Source organism: Boleophthalmus pectinirostris, unplaced genomic scaffold (assembly GCF_026225935.1).
Source record: "Boleophthalmus pectinirostris isolate CB_2022bp ecotype Guang Dong unplaced genomic scaffold, ASM2622593v1 HiC_scaffold_21, whole genome shotgun sequence".
NCBI lineage: Eukaryota > Metazoa > Chordata > Actinopteri > Gobiiformes > Gobiidae > Boleophthalmus > Boleophthalmus pectinirostris.
In genome coordinates, this window is record NW_026571175.1 from 37028871 (window position 1) to 37049879 (window position 21009).

General features: G+C 44.2%; 1 protein-coding gene across 1 annotated transcript in view; it reads left to right on the plus strand.

The window, feature by feature from the left end:
- Window positions 1-21009, plus strand: part of kcnh8 (potassium voltage-gated channel, subfamily H (eag-related), member 8) — a 191791-nt gene that overhangs the window by 131384 nt on the left and 39398 nt on the right. Inside the window, 2 exon segments of the mRNA XM_055157118.1 lie at window positions 12925-13139; window positions 19106-19144. Coding sequence (XP_055013093.1) covers window positions 12925-13139; window positions 19106-19144 — 254 coding nt within the window.

The following is a 21009-nucleotide window of genomic DNA, read 5'->3' on the forward strand; positions in this document are numbered from 1 at the left end:
TAACACACACACACTTGTACATATAAACACATGCACTAACACACACATGCACACACGTACGACACACACACATGTATGATACACACATGACACATGTACGACACACACACACTTACACATACATATACAAAAAAGCACACACACTGAAACAAAATCATTTTAACAAAATCATCAGTATCAGAAATAATTTGTGTCCAGACTCGTTGTTTCTGTGTCTCTGTCCACACGACTTTGAGCACATTTGTTTACATTTTACAGAAACAAAACTTAAAACCACATGACTCATTTACATAAACTGAGCTTCAAGAAAAATTCAGTTTGTGTTGGACTAAAGGACACAGTGACTCAGTGGAATATGAGTGTTCTCTCTGTGACAGAGGGGTGTTCTCTCTGTGTCAGAGGGGTGTTCTCTCTCAGAGGGTGTTCTCTCTGTGTCAGAGGGTTTCTCTGTGACTGTGACAGAGGGGTGTTCTCTCTGTGACAGAGGGGTGTTCTCTCTGTGTCAGAGGGGTGTTCTCTCTGTGTCAGAGGGGTGTTCTCTCTGTGACAGAGGGGTGTTCTCTCTGTGACAGAGGGGTGTTCTCTCTGTGTCAGAGGGGTGTTCTCTCTGTGTCAGAGGGGTGTTTCTCTCTGTGACAAGGGGTGTGTCTCTCTGTGTGTCAGAGGGGTGTGTGTCTCTCTGTGACAGAGGGGTGTTCTCCCTGTGTCAGAGGGTGTTCTCTCTGTGTGTCTGTGACAGAGGGGTGTTCTCTCTGTTGTGTTCTCTCTGTGCAAAGAGGGGTGTTCTCTCTGTGACAGAGGGGTGTTCTCTCTGTGACAGAGGTGTCAGAGGGGTGTTCTCTCTGTGACAGAGGGGTTTCTCTCTGTGACAGAGGGGTTCTCTCTGTGTCAGAGGGGTGTTTCTCTCTGTGTGACAGAGGGTGTTCTCTCTGTGTGACAGAGGGGTGTTCTCTCTGTGACAGAGGGGTGTTCTCTCTCTGTGACAGAGGGGTGTTCTCTCTGTGTGTTCAGAGGGGTGTTCTCTCTGTGTCAGAGGGGTGTTCTCTCTGTGAGAGGGGTGTTCTCTCTGTGAGAGAGAGGGGTGTTCTCTCTGTGTCAGAGGGGTGTTCTTCTGTGACAGAGGGGTGTCTCTCTGTGTCAGAGGGGTGTTCTCTCTGTGTGACAGAGGGGGTGTTCTCTCTGTGTGACAGAGGGGTGTTCTCTCTGTGTGACAGAGGGTGTTCTCTTCTGTGTGGACAGAGGGGTGTTCTCTGTGTCAGAGGGGTGCTCTGCTGATGTCAGTCTGTTCTGTGTTTTGTGTGTGTTGTTGGTTTCATGTGAAACTTTTCACACATTATACGTGTGCAGGTCGTACACACAGACACATAGAACTAAACTTCAACTTTTAACGAGAAACCGACTGAAACACTAGAAAGTTACAGCAGCTGATTTTGAACCGAGGAAAATGATGAGAGTAAAAACCATATTTGTATCTCAGCTGTTTCTTGTTTGTTTGAACTGTTTTCCACAACATCGTCACATGACGACGTCACAAACCCAGAGAATCAGAAGGAGCGAGTCACAGTGACACAGTGACACAGTGTCACTGTGACACAGTGACACAGTGACACAGTGTCACAGTGTCACAGTGACACAGTGACACAGTGACTCACAGTGTCACAGTGACAGCACAGTGACACAGTGACACAGTGTGACACAGTGACACATACACAACACACAGTAGTGAGTGAAACCAACACTATACACACAACAACACCACTCACATACACACTAGCGTGAACCAACACTGTACACACAACAACACCACACATACACACTAGTGTGAACCAACACTGTACACAACAACAACACCACTCACATACACACTAGTGTGAACCAACACTATACACACAACAACACCACTCACATCACACACTAGCCGTCAACAAACAACACGTGTACCACACTATAACACAACACACACTCACATACACACTAGTGTGAACCAACACTATACACACAACAACACCACTCACATACACACTAGTGTGAACCAACACTGTACACACAACAACACCACTCACATACACACTAGTGTGAACCAACACTGTACACACAACAACACCACTCACATACACACTAGTGTGAACAACACTGTACACACACAACACCACTCACATACAACACTAGTGTGAACCAACACTGTACACACAACAACACCACTCCATACACACTACAACAACACTATACACACAACAACACCACTCACATACACACACTAGTGTGAACCAACACTGTACACACAACACACACTCACATACACACTAGTGTGAACAACACACACAACAACACACAACATACACACTAGTGTGAACCAACACTGTACACACAACAACACCACTCACATACACACTAGTGTGAACGGGGCCTTAGACTCTTTGTTTGGTTGTTGGTGTTGGGCAAATGAGCTGCAGTTTCCCCCCCACAGTAAATGTAAAATATTCAGCACTTTTCCACCTTCGAGGCTCAAAGTGCTTCACAACAAACACAAATACTCCAGATAATGACACGGCAAAGGTTTAGTCCTGGTTTAGTCCTGGTTTAGTCCTGGTTTAGTCCTGGTTTAGATCTGGATTTAGTCCTGGTTTAGACCTGGTTTAGATCTGGTTTAGTCCTGGTTTAGTCTGGTTTAGTCCTGGTTTAGTGGTTTAGTCCTGGTTTAGTCCTGGTTTTAGACCTGGTTTAGACCTGGTTTAGACCTGGTTTAGACCTGTTTAGACCTGGTTTAGATCTGGTTTAGTCCTGGTTTAAGACCTGGTTTAGACCTGGTTTAGTCCTGGTTTAGTGTTTTAGTCCTGGTTTAGTCCTGGTTTAGACCTGGTTTAGTCCTGGTTTAGGTTTAGTCCTGGTTTAGACCTGGTTTAGTCCTGGTTTAGTCCTGGTTTAGATCCTGGTTTAGTCCTGGTTTAGTCCTGGTCTATCGGACTGATGATCTGACCCTGGTTTTTCACGAGCAGGTAACAGGTCAGCTTCTCTCTCTTCTCTCTTTGATTCAGTCCATCATCTCCCTCCTTTCTTTTTCTTTCTCTCTTCTTCTTTCTGTCATCACTCCACCTCTTTTTCTCTCCTCTACCTCCGTCTTTCTCACCTCTCTCTCTCTCTCTCTCTCTCTCTCTCCTCTTTCTCCTCCGTCCTGTCTTCCTCTCGTCCAGTCATTGTTCTGTTTTCACACGTCCTCAGAGTCTCCGTCTCCAAACAGCCGAGCTAAAAATAAAAACAGGAAATCCTCAAATTATGGTAAAAAAAAACATCATTTCACTTTTGACGAACAGCAGAATCCGACCAAAAGAGGAAAAACACGGCGTTATTTTCTCATTTCTGAAGTTTATTTTGTTTTTCCAGTTGCCGGTCGATACAAATCAAAAAGTAATTTAGTTTATGATACAAAACTGTAGCTCCTCGGCGACGCTGCACACGGTTCTCGAGTGTTGGTGCATTTATTAATCTTAAAAAATGTTATGAAAACTACAGGAGAAATAAAATATACAATTCAACGCTTCATCTTCGTTTGCTCACACAGAAGTATTGTATTTTTTAAACTATTAGTCGCTCTAGCCAGAAAATGTCTAATGAAGAAGAAAAAGGTTTGGCAGATGCTGTTTACACCAGGTTATTTATTTTTTTTAAAAACCTCAGCGTCAGTACAAATATAAAAGCTCCAGCCCAGTGAAAATCTGTGATATTTAATGTGATTTTTTACTCAAAATGATCCAGAATCATCGATCAATCTGTCGCCGTCTGCACCTAACGGTTTAGTCCTGATTAAATCTTGGTTTAGTCCTGGTTTAGACTTGGTTTTAGTTCTGGTTTAGTTCTGGTTTAGTCCTGGTTTTAGTCCTGGTTTTAGTCCTGGTTTAGACTTGGTTTTAGTTCTGGTTTAGACTTGGTTTTAGTCCTGGTGTAGTCCTGGTTTAGACTTGGTTTTAGTTCTGGTTTAGACTTGGTTTTAGTCCTGGTGTAGTCCTGGTTTAGTCCTGGTTTTAGTTCTGGTTTAGTTCTGGTTTAGTTCTGGTTTAGTCCTGGTTTAGACTTGGTTTTTTGTCCTGTTTTTAGTTCTGGTTTAGTCGTGGTTTTAGTCCTGGTTTAGACTTGGTTTTAGTTCTGGTTTAGTCCTGGTTTAGACTTGGTTTTAGTCCTGGTTTAGTCCTGGTTTAGTCCTGGTTTTAGTCCTGGTTTAGACTTGGTTTTAGTTCTGGTTTAGACTTGGTTTTAGTCCTGGTGTAATCCTGGTTTAGTCCTGGTTTTAGTCCTGGTTTAGTCCTGGTTTTAGTCCTGGTTTTAGTCCTGGTTTAGTCCTGGTTTTAGTCCTGGTTTTAGTTCCGGTTTAGTTCTGGTTTAGTTCTGGTTTAGTCCTGGTTTAGTCCTGGTTTTATTTCTGGTTTAGGTCTGGTTCAGTCCTGTCCTGTCCCTGACCCCATCCCCGTCCTTGTCCTATCCCTGTCCCCATGTCCCGTCCTTGTCTCTGTCCCCGTCCCTGACCCCGTCCCTGTCCTTTCCCTGTCCCCCGTCCCTGTCTCTGTCCCAATCCCTGACCCTGTCCGTGTCCCTGTCCTCATCCCCGTCCCTGTCCCTCTCCCGTGTCTCTGTCCCCGTCCCTGACCCCGTCCCTGTCCTTTTCCCTGACCCCATCCCCGTCCTTGTCCCCGTCTCTGTCCCCGTCCTTGTCCCCGTCCCTCTCCCCGTCACTGTCCTTGTCCCCGTCCCTGTCCTTCCCCGTCCTGTCCGTCCCTGTCCCTGTCCTTGTCCCCGTCCCGTCTCGTACACAGATCCAGGTTGTGTTGGGTGTAAAGATCCGGTCTGAGTGTCTCTGAACAGCAGCAGGTCCCTGGAGGCTTCACGCGCTTCTGTAACAAATGAAACCCTGTTCTCCTGCGGGGCCTTGTTCTCCTGCGCTCAGATCCATCATCCCCGACAGGACGCTCCATCAGGCAGGGGAGGGCATCAGGTCTTATCTCCTCCGCGGATTCGTCTGCGTGAGTGAGACGGACTCGGGTCCAGACTCTGAAGCGGCTCCAGGTCACGGGAAACGTTCTGTGAAGATCAGATTTAGAGCGAAAGAGAAAAACATGAACACGTGTTTATAAGACTCCGAAAGTTTTCATTTTGTTCAATAGAAAAAAATGATTTGTAACTTTCTATCTGTTTTAAATCAAATTATGAACATGTTAAAGTAAAACCGTTTTAACATGTCGCACACTATTGAGTCTTTGCACCGTCACGTGTCGCCCATGGCAACGGTACCTACGCCGCCATGACACCGGACACACTATGTCACTGACTTCAGCAGCGTCGGAGAAACATGGGCAGGTTTTGTTGTGTATTTGGTTGTTCTAGACGCTCTGAAAGGGATAAAACGATTCATTTCTTCACTGTTTCCTCTGGAAATGACTCATCAGGATCAAACAAGGGAATTATGAAAAAAAGACGTGAATTATGTCTAGAGAACATAAACCACGAAGAGATTTCCAATGGTCCCAACAAGACACTCGAAGTTTCATCAAGGTATTTACTATTTAAATTGTTTCATAGTTTATTTAATGAGAGAAGCACATTTACTGAACTAAAATGTAAAAAGAAAACATTTGCAGTAGAAACTGTATGTTCCAGCACATATAAACATGTCACTCGTCGTAGGACCATGTTTTTTTTTTTGTCTTGTTTATCCACAACTTTGTCTTCTAGAATTAATCTCTTTTTGTGAGTGGATCTTTCTAACGTTCGCGAGGATCTTTTCATGGTCGATTCTTTCGAGGTTCGGCTCACAGACTCTTCGACTCGTGCGTCATGTTGATCACAGGAGCCAGTGTGGGTTCGTTGAATCGTAAACTAGTGCAGGTTTTCCTGGATAAATTAATGACATTTTAGTTCAGTAAATGTGGTTCTTTCATTAAATAAACTTTGAAACTATTTAAATAACAAATACCTTGATGAAAGTGACCTGAGTGTGTCTTGTTGGTACCATTGGAAATCTCTTCGTGGTTTATGTTCTCTAGACATAATCCGTGTCTTTTTTTTGATAATTCCCTTGTTTGATCCTGATGAGTCATTTCCAGAGGAACAGTGAAGAAATGAATCGTTTTATCCCTTTCAGAGCGTCTAGAACAACCAAATACACAACAAAACCTGCCCATGTTTCTCCGACGCTGCTGAAGTCAGTGACATAGTGTGTCCGGTGTCATGGCGGCGTAGGTACCGTTGCCATGGGGACACGTGACGGTGCAAAGACTCTATAACAAAAAACATTATTAGTATTTTCCGCACTATTAGTCGCTCTGGATTATAAGACGCACTGTCATTAAATGGTCTATTTTCAAACTTTTTTCCACAAATAAACGGCGTGGGACTTTAAATGAAACCCAACAGTGTGATGGGTGAGTGGTTTTGTTTGTTTGTTCGTTCACGGTGACTCTGGGCTTTGTTCAGTTGTGGCGTGTAGGGAGTAGTGTCTGTCGCTGGATTGTCGGCGTGTTCGCAGTGACTCAGTTGTTCAGTCGTGTCTAGAAGTGGCACATTGCGCTCGTCGCTTTTTCGGTTCGTTCCTCCGTTCCGTTCCTCGTCGGCGTGGAGTGATGAGTGTGTCTGTGGGTGTGTTTCGTTGTGCGGTCGCTGTCTGCTCCGTGTGTGTTTGTGGCTTTGTAGTTTACTGAAGTCGTGCTGGGACACCTGAGTGAATTCGTGTATGGGGCGCTCTGGATTGCGTTGCGTGCAGTCGTTTTTTGATGGGGTTGGAGGCTTAAGAGCGCGACTAATAGCCCGGAAAATATGATACTGTCAGGCCCCGTTCACACTAGTGTGTATGTGAAAACGTCTCCAGAGTCTGAACGATCTGGTGCCTCCAGCTCCATGAGTTCATGTTGGTCCAGATGTGATGGGGACTGTGGCACTCCTGAAAACTCTGATACTCTGATGTAGGAGCTGGAGTCTCGTCCTGATTGGACACTGTGTCACTGTGTCACTGTGACTCGCTCCTTCTGATTCTCTGGGTTCGTGACGTCGTCATGTGACGATATCGAGGAAAACAGTTTAAACAAACCAGAGACAAACAGGAAACAGCGGAGAATTACTTAAATACTTTCACACTTGCATTTCCATCGGCCTGAAATTGGCTGCTGCAACTTCAGACACTTCTTTGTTTTTACCGCTCACATGAAGAAAGTTCTTGTCCTGGTCTCAGGATCCTGTGGTCTCGGACTGGTCTTGGTCTCGATTAATTCGCTCTTGACTCCGACACTACGTCACAACAACATCACGAGACTCTGAGGAAGAGGAGCAGGGAGCAGAACAAACGGTCAGCGATAAAAACAAACCCTTTGGTCTGAAAAAAGAACCTAATACCACACAGTATCGGAAGACCAAAGGAACCTCACTGGTCTACACATGGAGGTATGTTTAACAGCCTCTTCATCTCCTCGTCTTCTTCAGTCTCTCCGTCTCGTCCCTGGCGTCTGAACCTGCTCTGGTCTAAGAGAAAAACTTGAGCGAGTCAATACGACGGTCACACCTGAGCCGCTCCTCATCTGTGTTCTCAGCTCCACTGCCCACGCTCGCTTTTCTAATGTCCACTTGAAACAGTGACAGAAGAAATCAATGTCCAATTACACCGAAGACACGACCGGACCTGAAACTGAGCACGACCGGACCTGAAACTGAAACATAACATCTGAAAATAACATCTGAAGGTCAAGAAGATCACAAGCAAGTCTCATCTTTGCCTATAACTGAGCTATAAACCCACTGAATAAAAGTAAGGTAGAGATGTGTAATGCCATATTACGTAACATTCAAAGCAGAGCAATGACATAGAAACAAGAAGGTGACAGACCCCCAACTAAAGAGTTACATTTCCCCGAATTTATACCGGGAACGTCAGCAACACGTAATGTAGGTAAAGGTTCATAAGTGCTTACTTTTAAAATCTTCAATTTACACCAGAGAATTTACGCCAGCCTCTGCATATTCTCACGTTTAAACTCTAAACTCTGTGTATTCTCATGTTTAAACTCTAAACTCTGCGTATTCTCACGTTTAAACTCAAAACTCTGCGTATTCTCACGTTTAAACTCTAAACTCTGCGTATTCTCACGTTTAAACTCTAACCTCTGCACATTCTCACGTTTAAACTCACGTTTAACTCTAACACGTTTAAACTCTAAACTCTGCGTATTCTCACGTTTAAACTCTAAACTCTGCGTATTCTCACGTTTAAACTCTAAACTCTGCGTATTCTCACGTTTAAACTCTAAACTCTGCGTATATGAAGCAGCGTCTGAAGCACGAACACTGGAGTCTCGGCTTCAGTCGGTCGTTTGGTCGTTTGGGTTCTGGCTCCTCGGAGACTCTGTTCCTCTCAGTGAAGGAGTTTACAGCGCATCAGTGTCCGTGTTGCGTCATGGTGCATGTTTACGCAGTTTCCCAGTTACTGCAACATAAAGAGCTGCACTAAAACCTGCACACGTCTGATCTCTGAAAACAGTGCGACACACAGAACAGACTCACCATCAGCAGAACATCCCTCTGTCACAGAAAGAAAGAGACAGAAAGTGTCCTTTAGTCGCATCAGCACACTTTCGCTTAGTTTATGCAAATGAGCCATGTGGTTTAAAGTTTTGTTTCTGTGAGACTTCCACAAAACTGCATTTAACACATTATAAAGTCAAACAGGACGATGTGGCTCTAGAGCAGGGGTGGGCAAACTTTCTGGCTCGCGGGCCACATAGGGTCCTAAAATTTGACTGAAGGGCCGGACAGAAGACAGGACATGACGGGTTAAGAGCTCGGCTGCATTATATTCATGTTTACGCTTATGTAGGAAACGCACTATACGCTACAACATTGCTGAGAAAGACTCAAGACACGTGAAAAGTGAAGAGATCTGTTCCACAACACATCACAGGCAAATGTGAACGATTAAGTTCTACTCAGAAAAAGAGCCCTCGCCGCAGAGTTATGTGCATATGCACCTATGCACCTGTTGCATACTATTCAACAAGACGCTTAAGACATAACATAACACTGTAGATACATATTTTATGTTGTTGATTTTACCAACTCTAAACAGAAGCAGTGCAGCCTTATAGCTTGAACACTTCTACTTCACTCATGGTCCGAATAACTCCTGTAAGAACACTTTCCCATAAAGCATTGCGGCCAACATAATGTCACACCTCAATGTATATATAGTGCGCCATCTACTGGGAAACTCCGGAGATGCATGAAAAATAAAACATCAACAAGGTTTATTATTGTAATTTATTCCAGTTCGGCGGGCCGGATTAAAAGGTTTAAAGGGCCGCATATGGCCCCCAGGCTGTAGTTTGCCCACCTCTGCTCTAGAGTGATTATGGTTTATATGTTGTAAAGTTGAATTTATTTATGCAGATTAGTGCAGATAGTAATAATAATGATGATACTAATTATATAAAAACATTAATTATTAACCAAAAATTGAACGTTAATTCTCCCGACGATCGATTAATAAAATTTAATCGAATGCCCGTCCCTTCCTGAAACTGCTTCATTCTAATCTCGAGGTCGATTATTTGAAGAGAACTTGTCAAGTAAAATGATGTTTGCTGCTTGGACATTTCAACACTTTTAAATCATAAAGTGTTTTTATTTTACATTTTGTGACCAGGCTTCTTTGCAGTGTGGAAAATGGGGGTAATTCACCTTTAAGTAGCAGTCCCGTAAATACTTTTTTACTTTTATTTGGTTAATATTTGGACCACGACTTTGTGCTTCCACTTGTGTAATATTATTTTAAAGAGGTTTTGGAGACTTGTCCGTCCTCTGCTGGAACTAAAGTCCTTGACAAAGCTGAATGTGGCTCCTCCTCCTCTATATGTGCATTATATATGTTCTGTATACGGAGGCGGTGGAGGCTGGGGGGGGGTTCCTCTCATCATTACCTCCCGACCCTGACCCCCGCCCCCTTCTGTGCTCTGCTCTTGCCTGTGAGGAGGACGGAGCTCAGGCTGTTCTCTTTACACCACCAGCCCAAAGTCACACTGACCTTCCACAACACAATAACACACTCCCCCCCTGCTCCTGTCTAACCCCCCCTGCTCCTGTCTGCACCTGCCTCCACCTGTCTGCACCTGCTCCTGTCCATACGTCACAGGACATCCCAAACACACAAACTCTCCCTGAAACCGACACGAGAGAATCAGAGAAACACCGAATTAGAACAAAAACAACTCATCCGTCATGTCCAATGTTTTTGTGATTTAAGAATAAATCGGCATCAGAATTGTTTTCAGTAAAGCCGCATTTGATTTGAACATTTGAACATGTTTTACGTCGTATCTGACAACACACATTAGTCAAGTTTGATCATTTAAAGAGCCACTAAACACCAAAATTACATTTTATTCTCCTGATTCTCTGTGTAAATGTGTCTAAAATAAAATAATAAAATAGAAGTGTACAAGTTCCTGTTCATGTGTTTTTAGTCGCTCAATCTTTAACTCATTACAGTTACATTACTCATTACATTTTATTCAGTTTGTCATCATAAAATAAAACATATTCCGTGTGTAGAACAATCAAATCAAACACTAATCACTGAGCAGGTGGAGGCAGAAGCTGAAGCTGATTGTGTCTCCGCTGATCTACAACTACAGCATAATAAAAAAAATCTATTATTCTAAGGCCCCGTTCACACTAGTGTGTATGTGAGTGGTGTTGTTGTGTGTACAGTGTTGGTTCACACTAGTGTGTATGTGAGTGGTGTTGTTGTGTGTACAGTGTTGGTTCACACTAGTGTGTATGTGAGTGGTGTTGTGTGTACAGTGTTGGTTCACACTAGTGTGTATGTGAGTGGTGTTGTTGTGTGTACAGTGTTGGTTCACACTAGTGTGTATGTGAGTGGTGTTGTTGTGTGTACAGTGTTGGTTCACACTAGTGTGTATGTGAGTGGTGTTGTTGTGTGTACAGTGTTGGTTCACACTAGTGTGTATGTGAGTGGTTGGTTCACACTAGTGTGTATGTGAGTGGTGTTGTTGTGTGTACAGTGTTGGTTCACACTAGTGTGTATGTGAGTGGCAGTGTGTTGTGTGGTGTGTGTGTACAGTGTTGGTTCACACTAGTGTGTATGTGAGTGGTGTTGGTTGTGTGTACAGTGTTGGTTCACACTAGTGTGTATGTGAGTGGTGTTGTGTGTACAGTGTTGGTTCACACTAGTGTGTATGTGAGTGGTGTTGTGTGTACAGTGTTGGTTCACACTAGTGTGTATGTGAGTGGTGTTGTTGTGTGTACAGTGTTGGTTCACACTAGTGTGTATGTGAGTGGTGTTGTTGTGTGTACAGTGTTTTCACACTGTGTGTATGTGTGTATGTGAGTGTTGTTGTTGTGTGTACAGTGTTGGTTCACACTTGTGTGTATGTGAGTGGTGTTGTTGTGTGTACAGTGTTGGTTCACACTAGTGTGTATGTGAGTGGTGTTGTTGGAGTTCATGTTGGTCCAGATGTGATGGGGACTGTGGGACTCCTGAAAACTCTGATACTCTGGTGTAGGAGCTGGAGTCTCGTCCTGATTGGACACTGTGTCACTGTGTCACTGTGTCACTGTGTCACTGTGTCACTGTGTCACTGTGTCACTGTGTCACTGTGACTCGCTCCTTCTGATTCTCTGGGTTTATGACGTCGTCATGTGACGCTGTTGTGGAAAACAGTTTAAACAAACCAGAGACACGCGAGAAACAGCCGAGATACAAATACTGTCCATGAAAAGACTGATTTTACTCACGTCATCTTCCTTGGTTCGAAATCAGCTGCTGCATCTTTCTAGTGTTTCAGTCGGTTTCACGTTAAAAGGTGAAATTTTAGTTCTATGTGTCTGTGTGTACGACCTGCACACGTATAATGTGTGAAAAGTTTCACATGAACCAACAACACGACAGAAACACAGAACAGACTCACCATCAGCAGAACCGCCTCAGTGCACAATAGTGAGCTGTTTTGAGCTCTCAGTTTATGCAAATGAGTCATGTGGTTTTAAGTTTTGTTTCTGTAAAACATAAACAAATCTGCTCAAAGTTGTGTGGATAGAGAAGACCTGTGGACACAGAAATGACGTGTGTGGACACTAATCATTTCCGATGTGGTGATACGCGGATTGGTTTCCACGTAAACAGGGTCTAATTATAACAAAATTCTCTTTACCGTGATTATTCTTTTAAATATTTTTCCATTACTGTTGTTGTTTGAATTGAAAAAGAAAAGTGGCTTGTTTTAGCTCACTGATTGCCAGTCTGGCACCATTTCTCTCCCGAGACTAGGTCAATAATCAGAACACACTAGACCAGGGATCTCCAACCTTTTGCGTCTGGTGAGCGACCTGGAAATGCCACTCATTTTAGCGGTCGCAAGAAATTAAAAGGATAAGAGTGCAAGCCTTAGTGTTGTACAGTTAGGTGCCTATAAAACCTAAAACCATGATCTATTTATAAGAACACAGAGTGAATAACTCATTCACTATGGTAATTAATCAGATTTGAGTTATTTAGGACAATACGTATAATTCATAAATCCCTTGGCGAGCTGCTTTAAGGGGGTGGAGAGCCGCTCGTAGCTCCCAGGCCACAGGTTGGAGACTCCTGCAACTGGACGGTTTGAAGAACCCGGGAAGTTGTAGACGGCGCATCGACCAATCAGCTGCAAGCGGTGAAGCCATGACGTCATCGTTGTCGTGGCGTCCGTCTGGGTCCCTTTTGTGGAACAGCACAACAGTAAACAAAACGTCGACATGGATGTAGATGAAGACAGACAATCTGTGTTGGCAACGATTCTGATGTGTCCATATATCTGGATGTATGACCTATGACCCTCCTGTGTGTGTGTTTGTGTGTGTGTGTGTGTGTGTGTGTGTGTTTGTGTGCGTGGGCAGGTAAGGGGGACCTGATCGGCGCTAACCTGTCCCTGGACGACCGCGTGATCAAGACCAACGCGGACGTGAAGGCCCTGACCTACTGCGACCTCCAGTGCATCAACCTGAAGGGACTCTACGAAGTCCTGGACCTGTACCCCGAGTACTCCCACAGCTTCGTCCAGGACATCCAGCAAGACCTCACCTACAACCTGAGGGAGGGACAGGAGACACAGGTGAGACCAGAGGGACAGGAGACACAGGTGAGACCAGAGGGACAGGAGACACAGGTGAGACCAGAGGGACAGGAGACACAGGTGAGACCAGAGGAGGGGACAGGTGAGACCAGGAGAGGACACAGGTGAGACAGAGGGAGGAGACACAGGTGAGACCAGGAGGGACAGGAGGGACACAGGAGACACAGGTGAGACCAGAGACAGAGGGAGGGACAGGAGACACAGGTGAGACCAGAGGGAGGAGACACAGGTGAGACCAGAGGGAGGGACAGAGACACAGGTGAGACCAGAGGAGGGACAGGAGACACAGGTGAGACCAGAGGGACAGGAGACACAGGTGAGACCGGGGACAGGAGGGAGGAGACACAGGTGAGACCAGAGGGAGGAGACACAGGTGAGACCAGAGGGAGGAGACACAGGTGAGACCAGAGGGAGGGACAGGAGACACAGGTGAGACCAGAGGGAGGAGACACAGGTGAGACCAGAGGGAGGAGACACAGGTGAGACCAGAGGGAGGAGACACAGGTGAGACCAGAGGGACAGGAGACACAGGTGAGACCAGAGGGACAGGAGACACAGGTGAGACCAGAGGAGGGACAGGAGACACAGGTGAGACCAGAGGACAGGAGACACAGGTGAGACCAGGAGGGACAGGAGACACAGGTGAGACCAGAGGGAGGGACAGGAGACACAGGTGAGACCAGAGGGAGGAGACACAGGGTGAGACCAGAGGGACAGGAGACACAGGTGGGACCAGAGGGAGGAGACACAGGTGAGACCAGAGGGAGGAGACACAGGTGAGACCAGAGGGAGGAGACACAGGTGAGACCAGAGGGAGGAGACACAGGTGAGACCAGAGGGACAGGAGACACAGGTGAGACCAGAGGGAGGAGACACAGGTGAGACCAGAGGGACAGGAGACACAGGTGAGACCAGAGGGACAGGAGACACAGGTGAGACCAGAGGGAGGAGACACAGGTGAGACCAGAGGGAGGAGACACAGGTGAGACCAGAGGGAGGAGACACAGGTGAGACCAGAGGGAGGGACAGGAGACACAGGTGAGACCAGAGGGAGGAGACACAGGTGAGACCAGAGGGAGGGACAGGAGACACAGGTGAGCCCGGGGACAGGAGGGAGAAATGCTCACACACACTCACCTTCACGCGCTGCTGATCCAGAATCTTAATTTCCTCTGAGCTCCGGGAAATTTGTTCTTTTACTTTTTTTTCTAACAAATCAGCAGTGAAACATTTTGTTCATGTATAAAAGTACAACAAATACGCCCATGTAGAGCTGCTCGATTATGGAAAAAAATCATCACGATTTAGTTTCACGATGAATTTATTCAGCACTTTTCTCTCTCTAAAAAACAAAAAAAAAAAACACTTGGGAAGTTTTGTGTAAATTATCAGTAACAAACTGAAAATTGTCTGAAATATCGGCTTCAAATCTGAACGTTAGAGCAGTTTTGTGACGTATAAAACATAAAATGAACAAAATACAATTTGAACATGAAATAAGGCACAAAAAATATAAATGAGTCCAAAATAAACTATATATTCACCTCTTCTACAGTCTATAAAAAAAATAAAATAAAATAAACTTTGCTAAGCTTCAACTCGATTATATGAGTTTGGAAATCATTTGAAATACAAATCGAAATCGCGAACAAAATTCACTGAATTGCACAGACTTATATCTATGTATAAAAATATACACAACACATACATCAGTGTACAAAAGTATAACACATATATTCAAGTACATAAAAGTATAACACATGTACATGTACACAAACGTATAACATATATATTCATGTACACAAAAGTATAACACATATATTCAAGTACACAAAAGTATAACATATTCACGTACACAAAATTATTACACATATATTCGTGTACACAAAAGTATAACATGTATTCAAGTACACAAAAGTATTATACATGTACATGTACACAAAAGTATAACACATATATTTAAGTACAAAAGTATTACATATATTCATGTACAAAAGTATTACATATATATTGGTGTACACAAAAGTATTACATATATATTGGTGTACACAAAAGTACAGTAACACTGCGGTGTTGGTGAATAAACTTAATGAGTGTGTGATCCGCGCTCTGTATCGACCTCCATCAGCGGCGCTCAGGCCCATCAGAGCTGAACATCTGCAGGAGGAAGATAATGAGACGGTCACAGAGAGAGGCCAGAGACCTGTGTGTGTGTGTGTGTGTGTGTATGAGCTCCACATCTACACACACACACACACACACACGAGCAGTAGGAGTAATTCAATACTACAGCACACACTTCTAGGGGCATGTGCGTAATCCAGGACCTTTAACCATAACCTTAAGTATGTCATTGATTCTGAACATAATCGCTTTTAATGACCAATCACGGCTCGTCCCTCTGGACCAATCACCGCCGCTCACATAAACATACAAACTCCACAGCTTTCCCCTTTCACACGGTGCTCCAGAACAATGAACTATTCTGCGGTGGACGTCCTGCAGTGTGTCACATCTGCTCATCGAAAATAAGTGAGAACTCAAACAAACACACGTCGATTACAGTCGTCCCTCGTTTATCATGAGGCATATGTTCTAAAAATAACCTGCAATAGTCGAACATATATTATTATTAGGGCTGGGCAAAAATAAAAAACATTAATCGCATGAGTTCGAGTGATTAATCATGATTAATCACATGTTATACTCAAAACCAATTAATGAATTAAAAAGTATAGTGACTTTTATTAGAAATGTAAATGAAAACATTTGTTGTGCAAACAGAACATTTCTTTCAGAGTTGAACCCTCAGAGTCTTCAAGGTTTTCTGAAGGATCAAGAAAAAATATTGAATGAATTTTTGTTCTATTATTATAATTTTTTTATTCAGTGTTTTAAACTTGGACTGATATTTCTTGGGAAACAAAGGGTTAATATAATGAAATGGAAATGGACCAATCACAGTTTTTCCTCCAGTGGTATCGGGTAAATCAGTGACTCCCCCTGCAGCGCTGAACTAAACAAACACCTGCAGGAACTGAACTAAACAAACACCTGCAACACTGAACTAAACAAACACCTGCAGGAACTGAACTAAACAAACACCTGCAACACTGAACTAAACAAACACCTGCAGGAACTGAACTAAACAAACACCTGCAGGAACTGAACTAAACAAACACCTGCAGCACTGAACTAAACAAACACCTGCAACACTGAACTAAACAAACACCTGCAACACTGAACTAAACAAACACCTGCAACACTGAACTAAACAAACACCTGCAACACTGAACTAAACAAACACCTGCAAGAACTGAACTAAACAAACACCTGCAGCACTGAACTAAACAAACACCTGCAACACTGAACTAAACAAACACCTGCAGGAACTGAACTAAACAAACACCTGCAGCACTGAACTAAACAAACACCTGCAACACTGAACTAAACAAACACCTGCAACACTGAACTAAACAAACACCTGCAGGAACTGAACTAAACAAACACCTGCAGCACTGAACTAAACAAACACCTGCAGGACTGAACTAAACAAACACCTGCAGGAACTGAACTAAACAAACACCTGCAACACTGAACTAAACAAACACCTGCAGGAACTGAACTAAACAAACACCTGCAACACTGAACTAAACAAACACCTGCAGGAACTGAACTAAACAAACACCTGCAGCACTGAACTAAACAAACACCTGCAACACTGAACTAAACAAACACCTGCAACACTGAACTAAACAAACACCTGCAACACTGAACTAAACAAACACCTGCAGGAACTGAACTAAACAAACACCTGCAGCACTGAACTAAACAAACACCTGCAGGAACTGAACTAAACAAACACCTGCAGGAACTGAACTAAACAAACACCTGCAACACTGAACTAAACAAACACCTGCAGGAACTGAACTAAACAAACACCTGCAGGAACTGAACTAAACAAACACCTGCAACACTGAACTAAACAAACACCTGCAGGAACTGAACTAAACAAACACCTGCAGGAACTGAACTAAACAAACACCTGCAACACTGAACTAAAACAAACACCTGCAGGAACTGAAACTAAACAAACACCTGCAGGAACTGAACTAAACAAACACCTGCAACACTGAACTAAACAAACACCTGCAGGAACTGAACTAAACAAACACCTGCAGGAACTGAACTAAACAAACACCTGCAGCACTGAACTAAACAAACACCTGCAACACTGAACTAAACAAACACCTGCAGGAACTGAACTAAACAAACACCTGCAACACTGAACTAAACAAACACCTGCAGGAACTGAACTAAACAAACACCTGCAGGAACTGAACTAAACAAACACCTGCAGGAACTGAACTAAACAAACACCTGCAACACTGAACTAAACAAACACCTGCAGGAACTGAACTAAACAAACACCTGCAGGCTGAACTAAACAAACACCTGCAGGAACTGAACTAAACAAACACCTGCAGGAACTGAACTAAACAAACACCTGCAGGAACTGAACTAAACAAACACCTGCAGGAACTGAACTAAACAAACACCTGCAGGAACTGAACTAAACAAACACCTGCAAACTGAACTAAACAAAACACCTGAGGAACTGAACTAAACAAACACCTGCAGGAACTGAACTAAACAAACACCTGCAGCACTGAACTAAACAAACACCTGCAGGAACTGAACTAAACAAACACCTGCAGGAACTGAACTAAACAAACACCTGCAGGAACTGAACTAAACAAACACCTGCAGGAACTGAACTAAACAAACACCTGCAGGAACTGAACTAAACAAACACCTGCAGCACTGAACTAAACAAAACACCTGCAGGAACTGAACTAAAACAAACACCTGCAGGAACTGAACTAAACAAACACCTGCAACACTGAACTAAACAAACACCTGCACTGAACTAAACAAACACCTGCAGGAACTGAACTAAACAAACACCTGAACTGAACTAAACAAACACCTGCAGCACTGAACTAAACAAACACCTGCAGGAACTGAACTAAACAAACACCTGCAGGAACTGAACTAAACAAACACCTGCAGCACTGAACTAAACAAACACCTGCAGCACTGAACTAAACAAACACCTGCAACACTGAACTAAACAAACACCTGCAGGAACTGAACTAAACAAACACCTGCAACACTGAACTAAACAAACACCTGCAGCACTGAACTAAACAAACACCTGCAACTGAACTAAACAAACACCTGCAGCACTGAACTAAACAAACACCTGCAGGAACTGAACTAAACAAACACCTGCAACACTGAACTAAACAAACACCTGCAGCACTGAACTAAACAAACACCTGAACTGAACTAAACAAACACTTGCAGGACCTTTGGCGGCTGGAACGAAGTTTGAGATTGACAGTTGTCTGAGCCAATCAGATTTCATGGAGTTTTGGGCATGATCAACGTCTTCCAGACCTTTACGAATACCCTGTAAGAGCATTATGTAAGAGAGGCCGCAGTGACGAAAACCGCTCTGGACTCCTCTCTTTGGACGCCTCAGGGACGTCTGGAAGAAAAAGAAGGAGTTAGGAGCCGTAGAAGCTCAGAGCCAACGGCCAGACCAGCCACGGACGGGCCAGAGCCAGAGCCTTAACCTGCAGCCGAGCCCACGTCTCGCAGAGTCTCAGACACGTTGCATCTCACGTGGTCAGAAAAAAGTGAAAAAGTGTAAAGAAAAGACATCAAACTTAAAGAAACACTGGCGGTGGACTTTTTCAAAATAAAAGCCAGTGAACAACAGACATTTACAATAAAAAAAAAATTAAAACTTAACGGTGTTAAAAAAAATGTCGGTGTTAATGAATTACTTAGTTAACACAAAACTAACTTGTTAACGTGTCCAGTGAGAGGACACGTGTGGTGAGTCTCTGTGGTCTAACATTGTTTCTGTCCTCCAGGTCAAACCCCGACTGTCCACCACGGCGCTGGACTCTCAGGTAAAGAGGGCGAGGGGAGGGGCTACATTTTCTGTGTGTAAATGTGTGTGTAAATGTGTGTGTGTAAATGTGTGTGTAAAGTGTGTCGTATTCTCCAGCAGCTTCATAAATCGACTTTTTGGAGCTTTCCGCCATGTTCTAAAGTTCATCAAAAACCTGCCTGAAGAGGTTTTAAGGGTCGTTCACACCAAAGCATCAAAAAACGCCTTGACGTCTCTATTTGGAGCCTTTGCATTTGAGTTTAGACGCCCCTGACGCTCGTGTCTTTGACGCCGTGGACGAACGGGAGAAAAATACTTGATGCGCGTCCGTTGCTCTGGAAACAAGAGCTCGGTCCAGATCTTTTCCTGAAACGATGTCAGACCAGACTGAGAGACTTTTGTGTTTTTATGACATAAAACGGTGGAGGAGATCGAACTCGACGACTGGAGCGAGTTTATATTTATACTCCACTAATGACACTGGCTCAGTCCTGGTTTAGTCCCGGTCTAGTCCTGGTTTAGTCCTGGTCCGGTCCTGGTGTAGTCCTCGCAATCGGCTCGGTGATTGTGGCGTATATATTCATGCTCCACTCATGTTTGTGGTTCTGGGGTTTTTCTTCTTGATAATAATGTCGCTGTGTCTCTTTATACTCGTCCCTGATTGGTCGACGCGGCTCGTCTGACACGAAAAGTTCAGGATTTTCAACTTCTTGACGCTGACGCCTTGGACGCGCATCTAGAGCTCTGATGCTAAAACGCTCAAGACATGCCACACATCGACTTTACATAGAAACTGGACGCTTTGACGCTCTGGTGTGAACGGCCCTTTAGAGTCGTCCATGCATGTTTGAGTAATCTAGAGATCTCTCCTGGGCCCTGTTCAAACTCTCATCACAGTTTTTCAGCAGCATTTACTCTCCTTAAATCTACAAAAACATGACACAAAACTGTACACAACAACTGGACAAAGCTGATGTGATGTGCAGGAGCTTCACGCTCTGAAGGGGGAGTGACTTACACAAAATGTTAATAACTCTTGTGTCATTTGAACATACTGCACCTCTGAGTCCAACCCGGAAGTAAAATTATAACCTTCACAAAATGACAAAACTAGACAAAACTGGGCCAGATTTGTATAAAATCTGCAGACGTCCATCGTTTCAAACAAGTCACTCCATCGATTTCACACCTCATTTATCTGCAGAGTAACGGCGCTCGGGTAAATAAGTCTGAAAACAGGAGCTGTGAGAGAAATGTGGAGGAGAAGGAGAAGTTATAATGGAGATTTGGGCGCCGAGGTGAACGTGAAGTGAAGGGAACAGTCTCAGTGAACCTTTTACTTACCTTCGTTTCATTTCGTGATTGTATTTCTTGACGTCGTAAAGTTTTGTTTGTATTCTGATGGACGCGTCAGTTAAAATGATTTTATTTGAGTGTGGTTTACGTTTACGGGTCCGGGCGGGTAACGGCTGGAACATTTACGGGTCCGGGCGGGTGCGGGTCTCCAAAAATGGACCCGTGCAGGACTCTGTATTTTACGCCGATGAGACGACAGTTAAGCGTGTGAGCCCCTGGTGTTTGTGGACTATCTTGAGTCCAGATCTCGTATCTCCTCTGGTCCGGTCCCAGTCCTGACCTGATCCACCTCCTCCTCCTGTCCTCACTGTCCTCGTCCCCCCCGTCCCCTCCTCTTCTTCCTCGTCCTCGCTCTTTCATAACACTGACACGGTTATTTTCATATTGCGTCGGACGGGAAATTGACCGTTTCCTGTCGTTAAAGTCATTAAATGTCTCGACCAATCGGCTGCCTCGGTCTCTCTCCGCATGTGGCCGCGCTCGTCCGTTACAAACACGATCAGGGGTCCCCCGGGGCCGATCGATCCC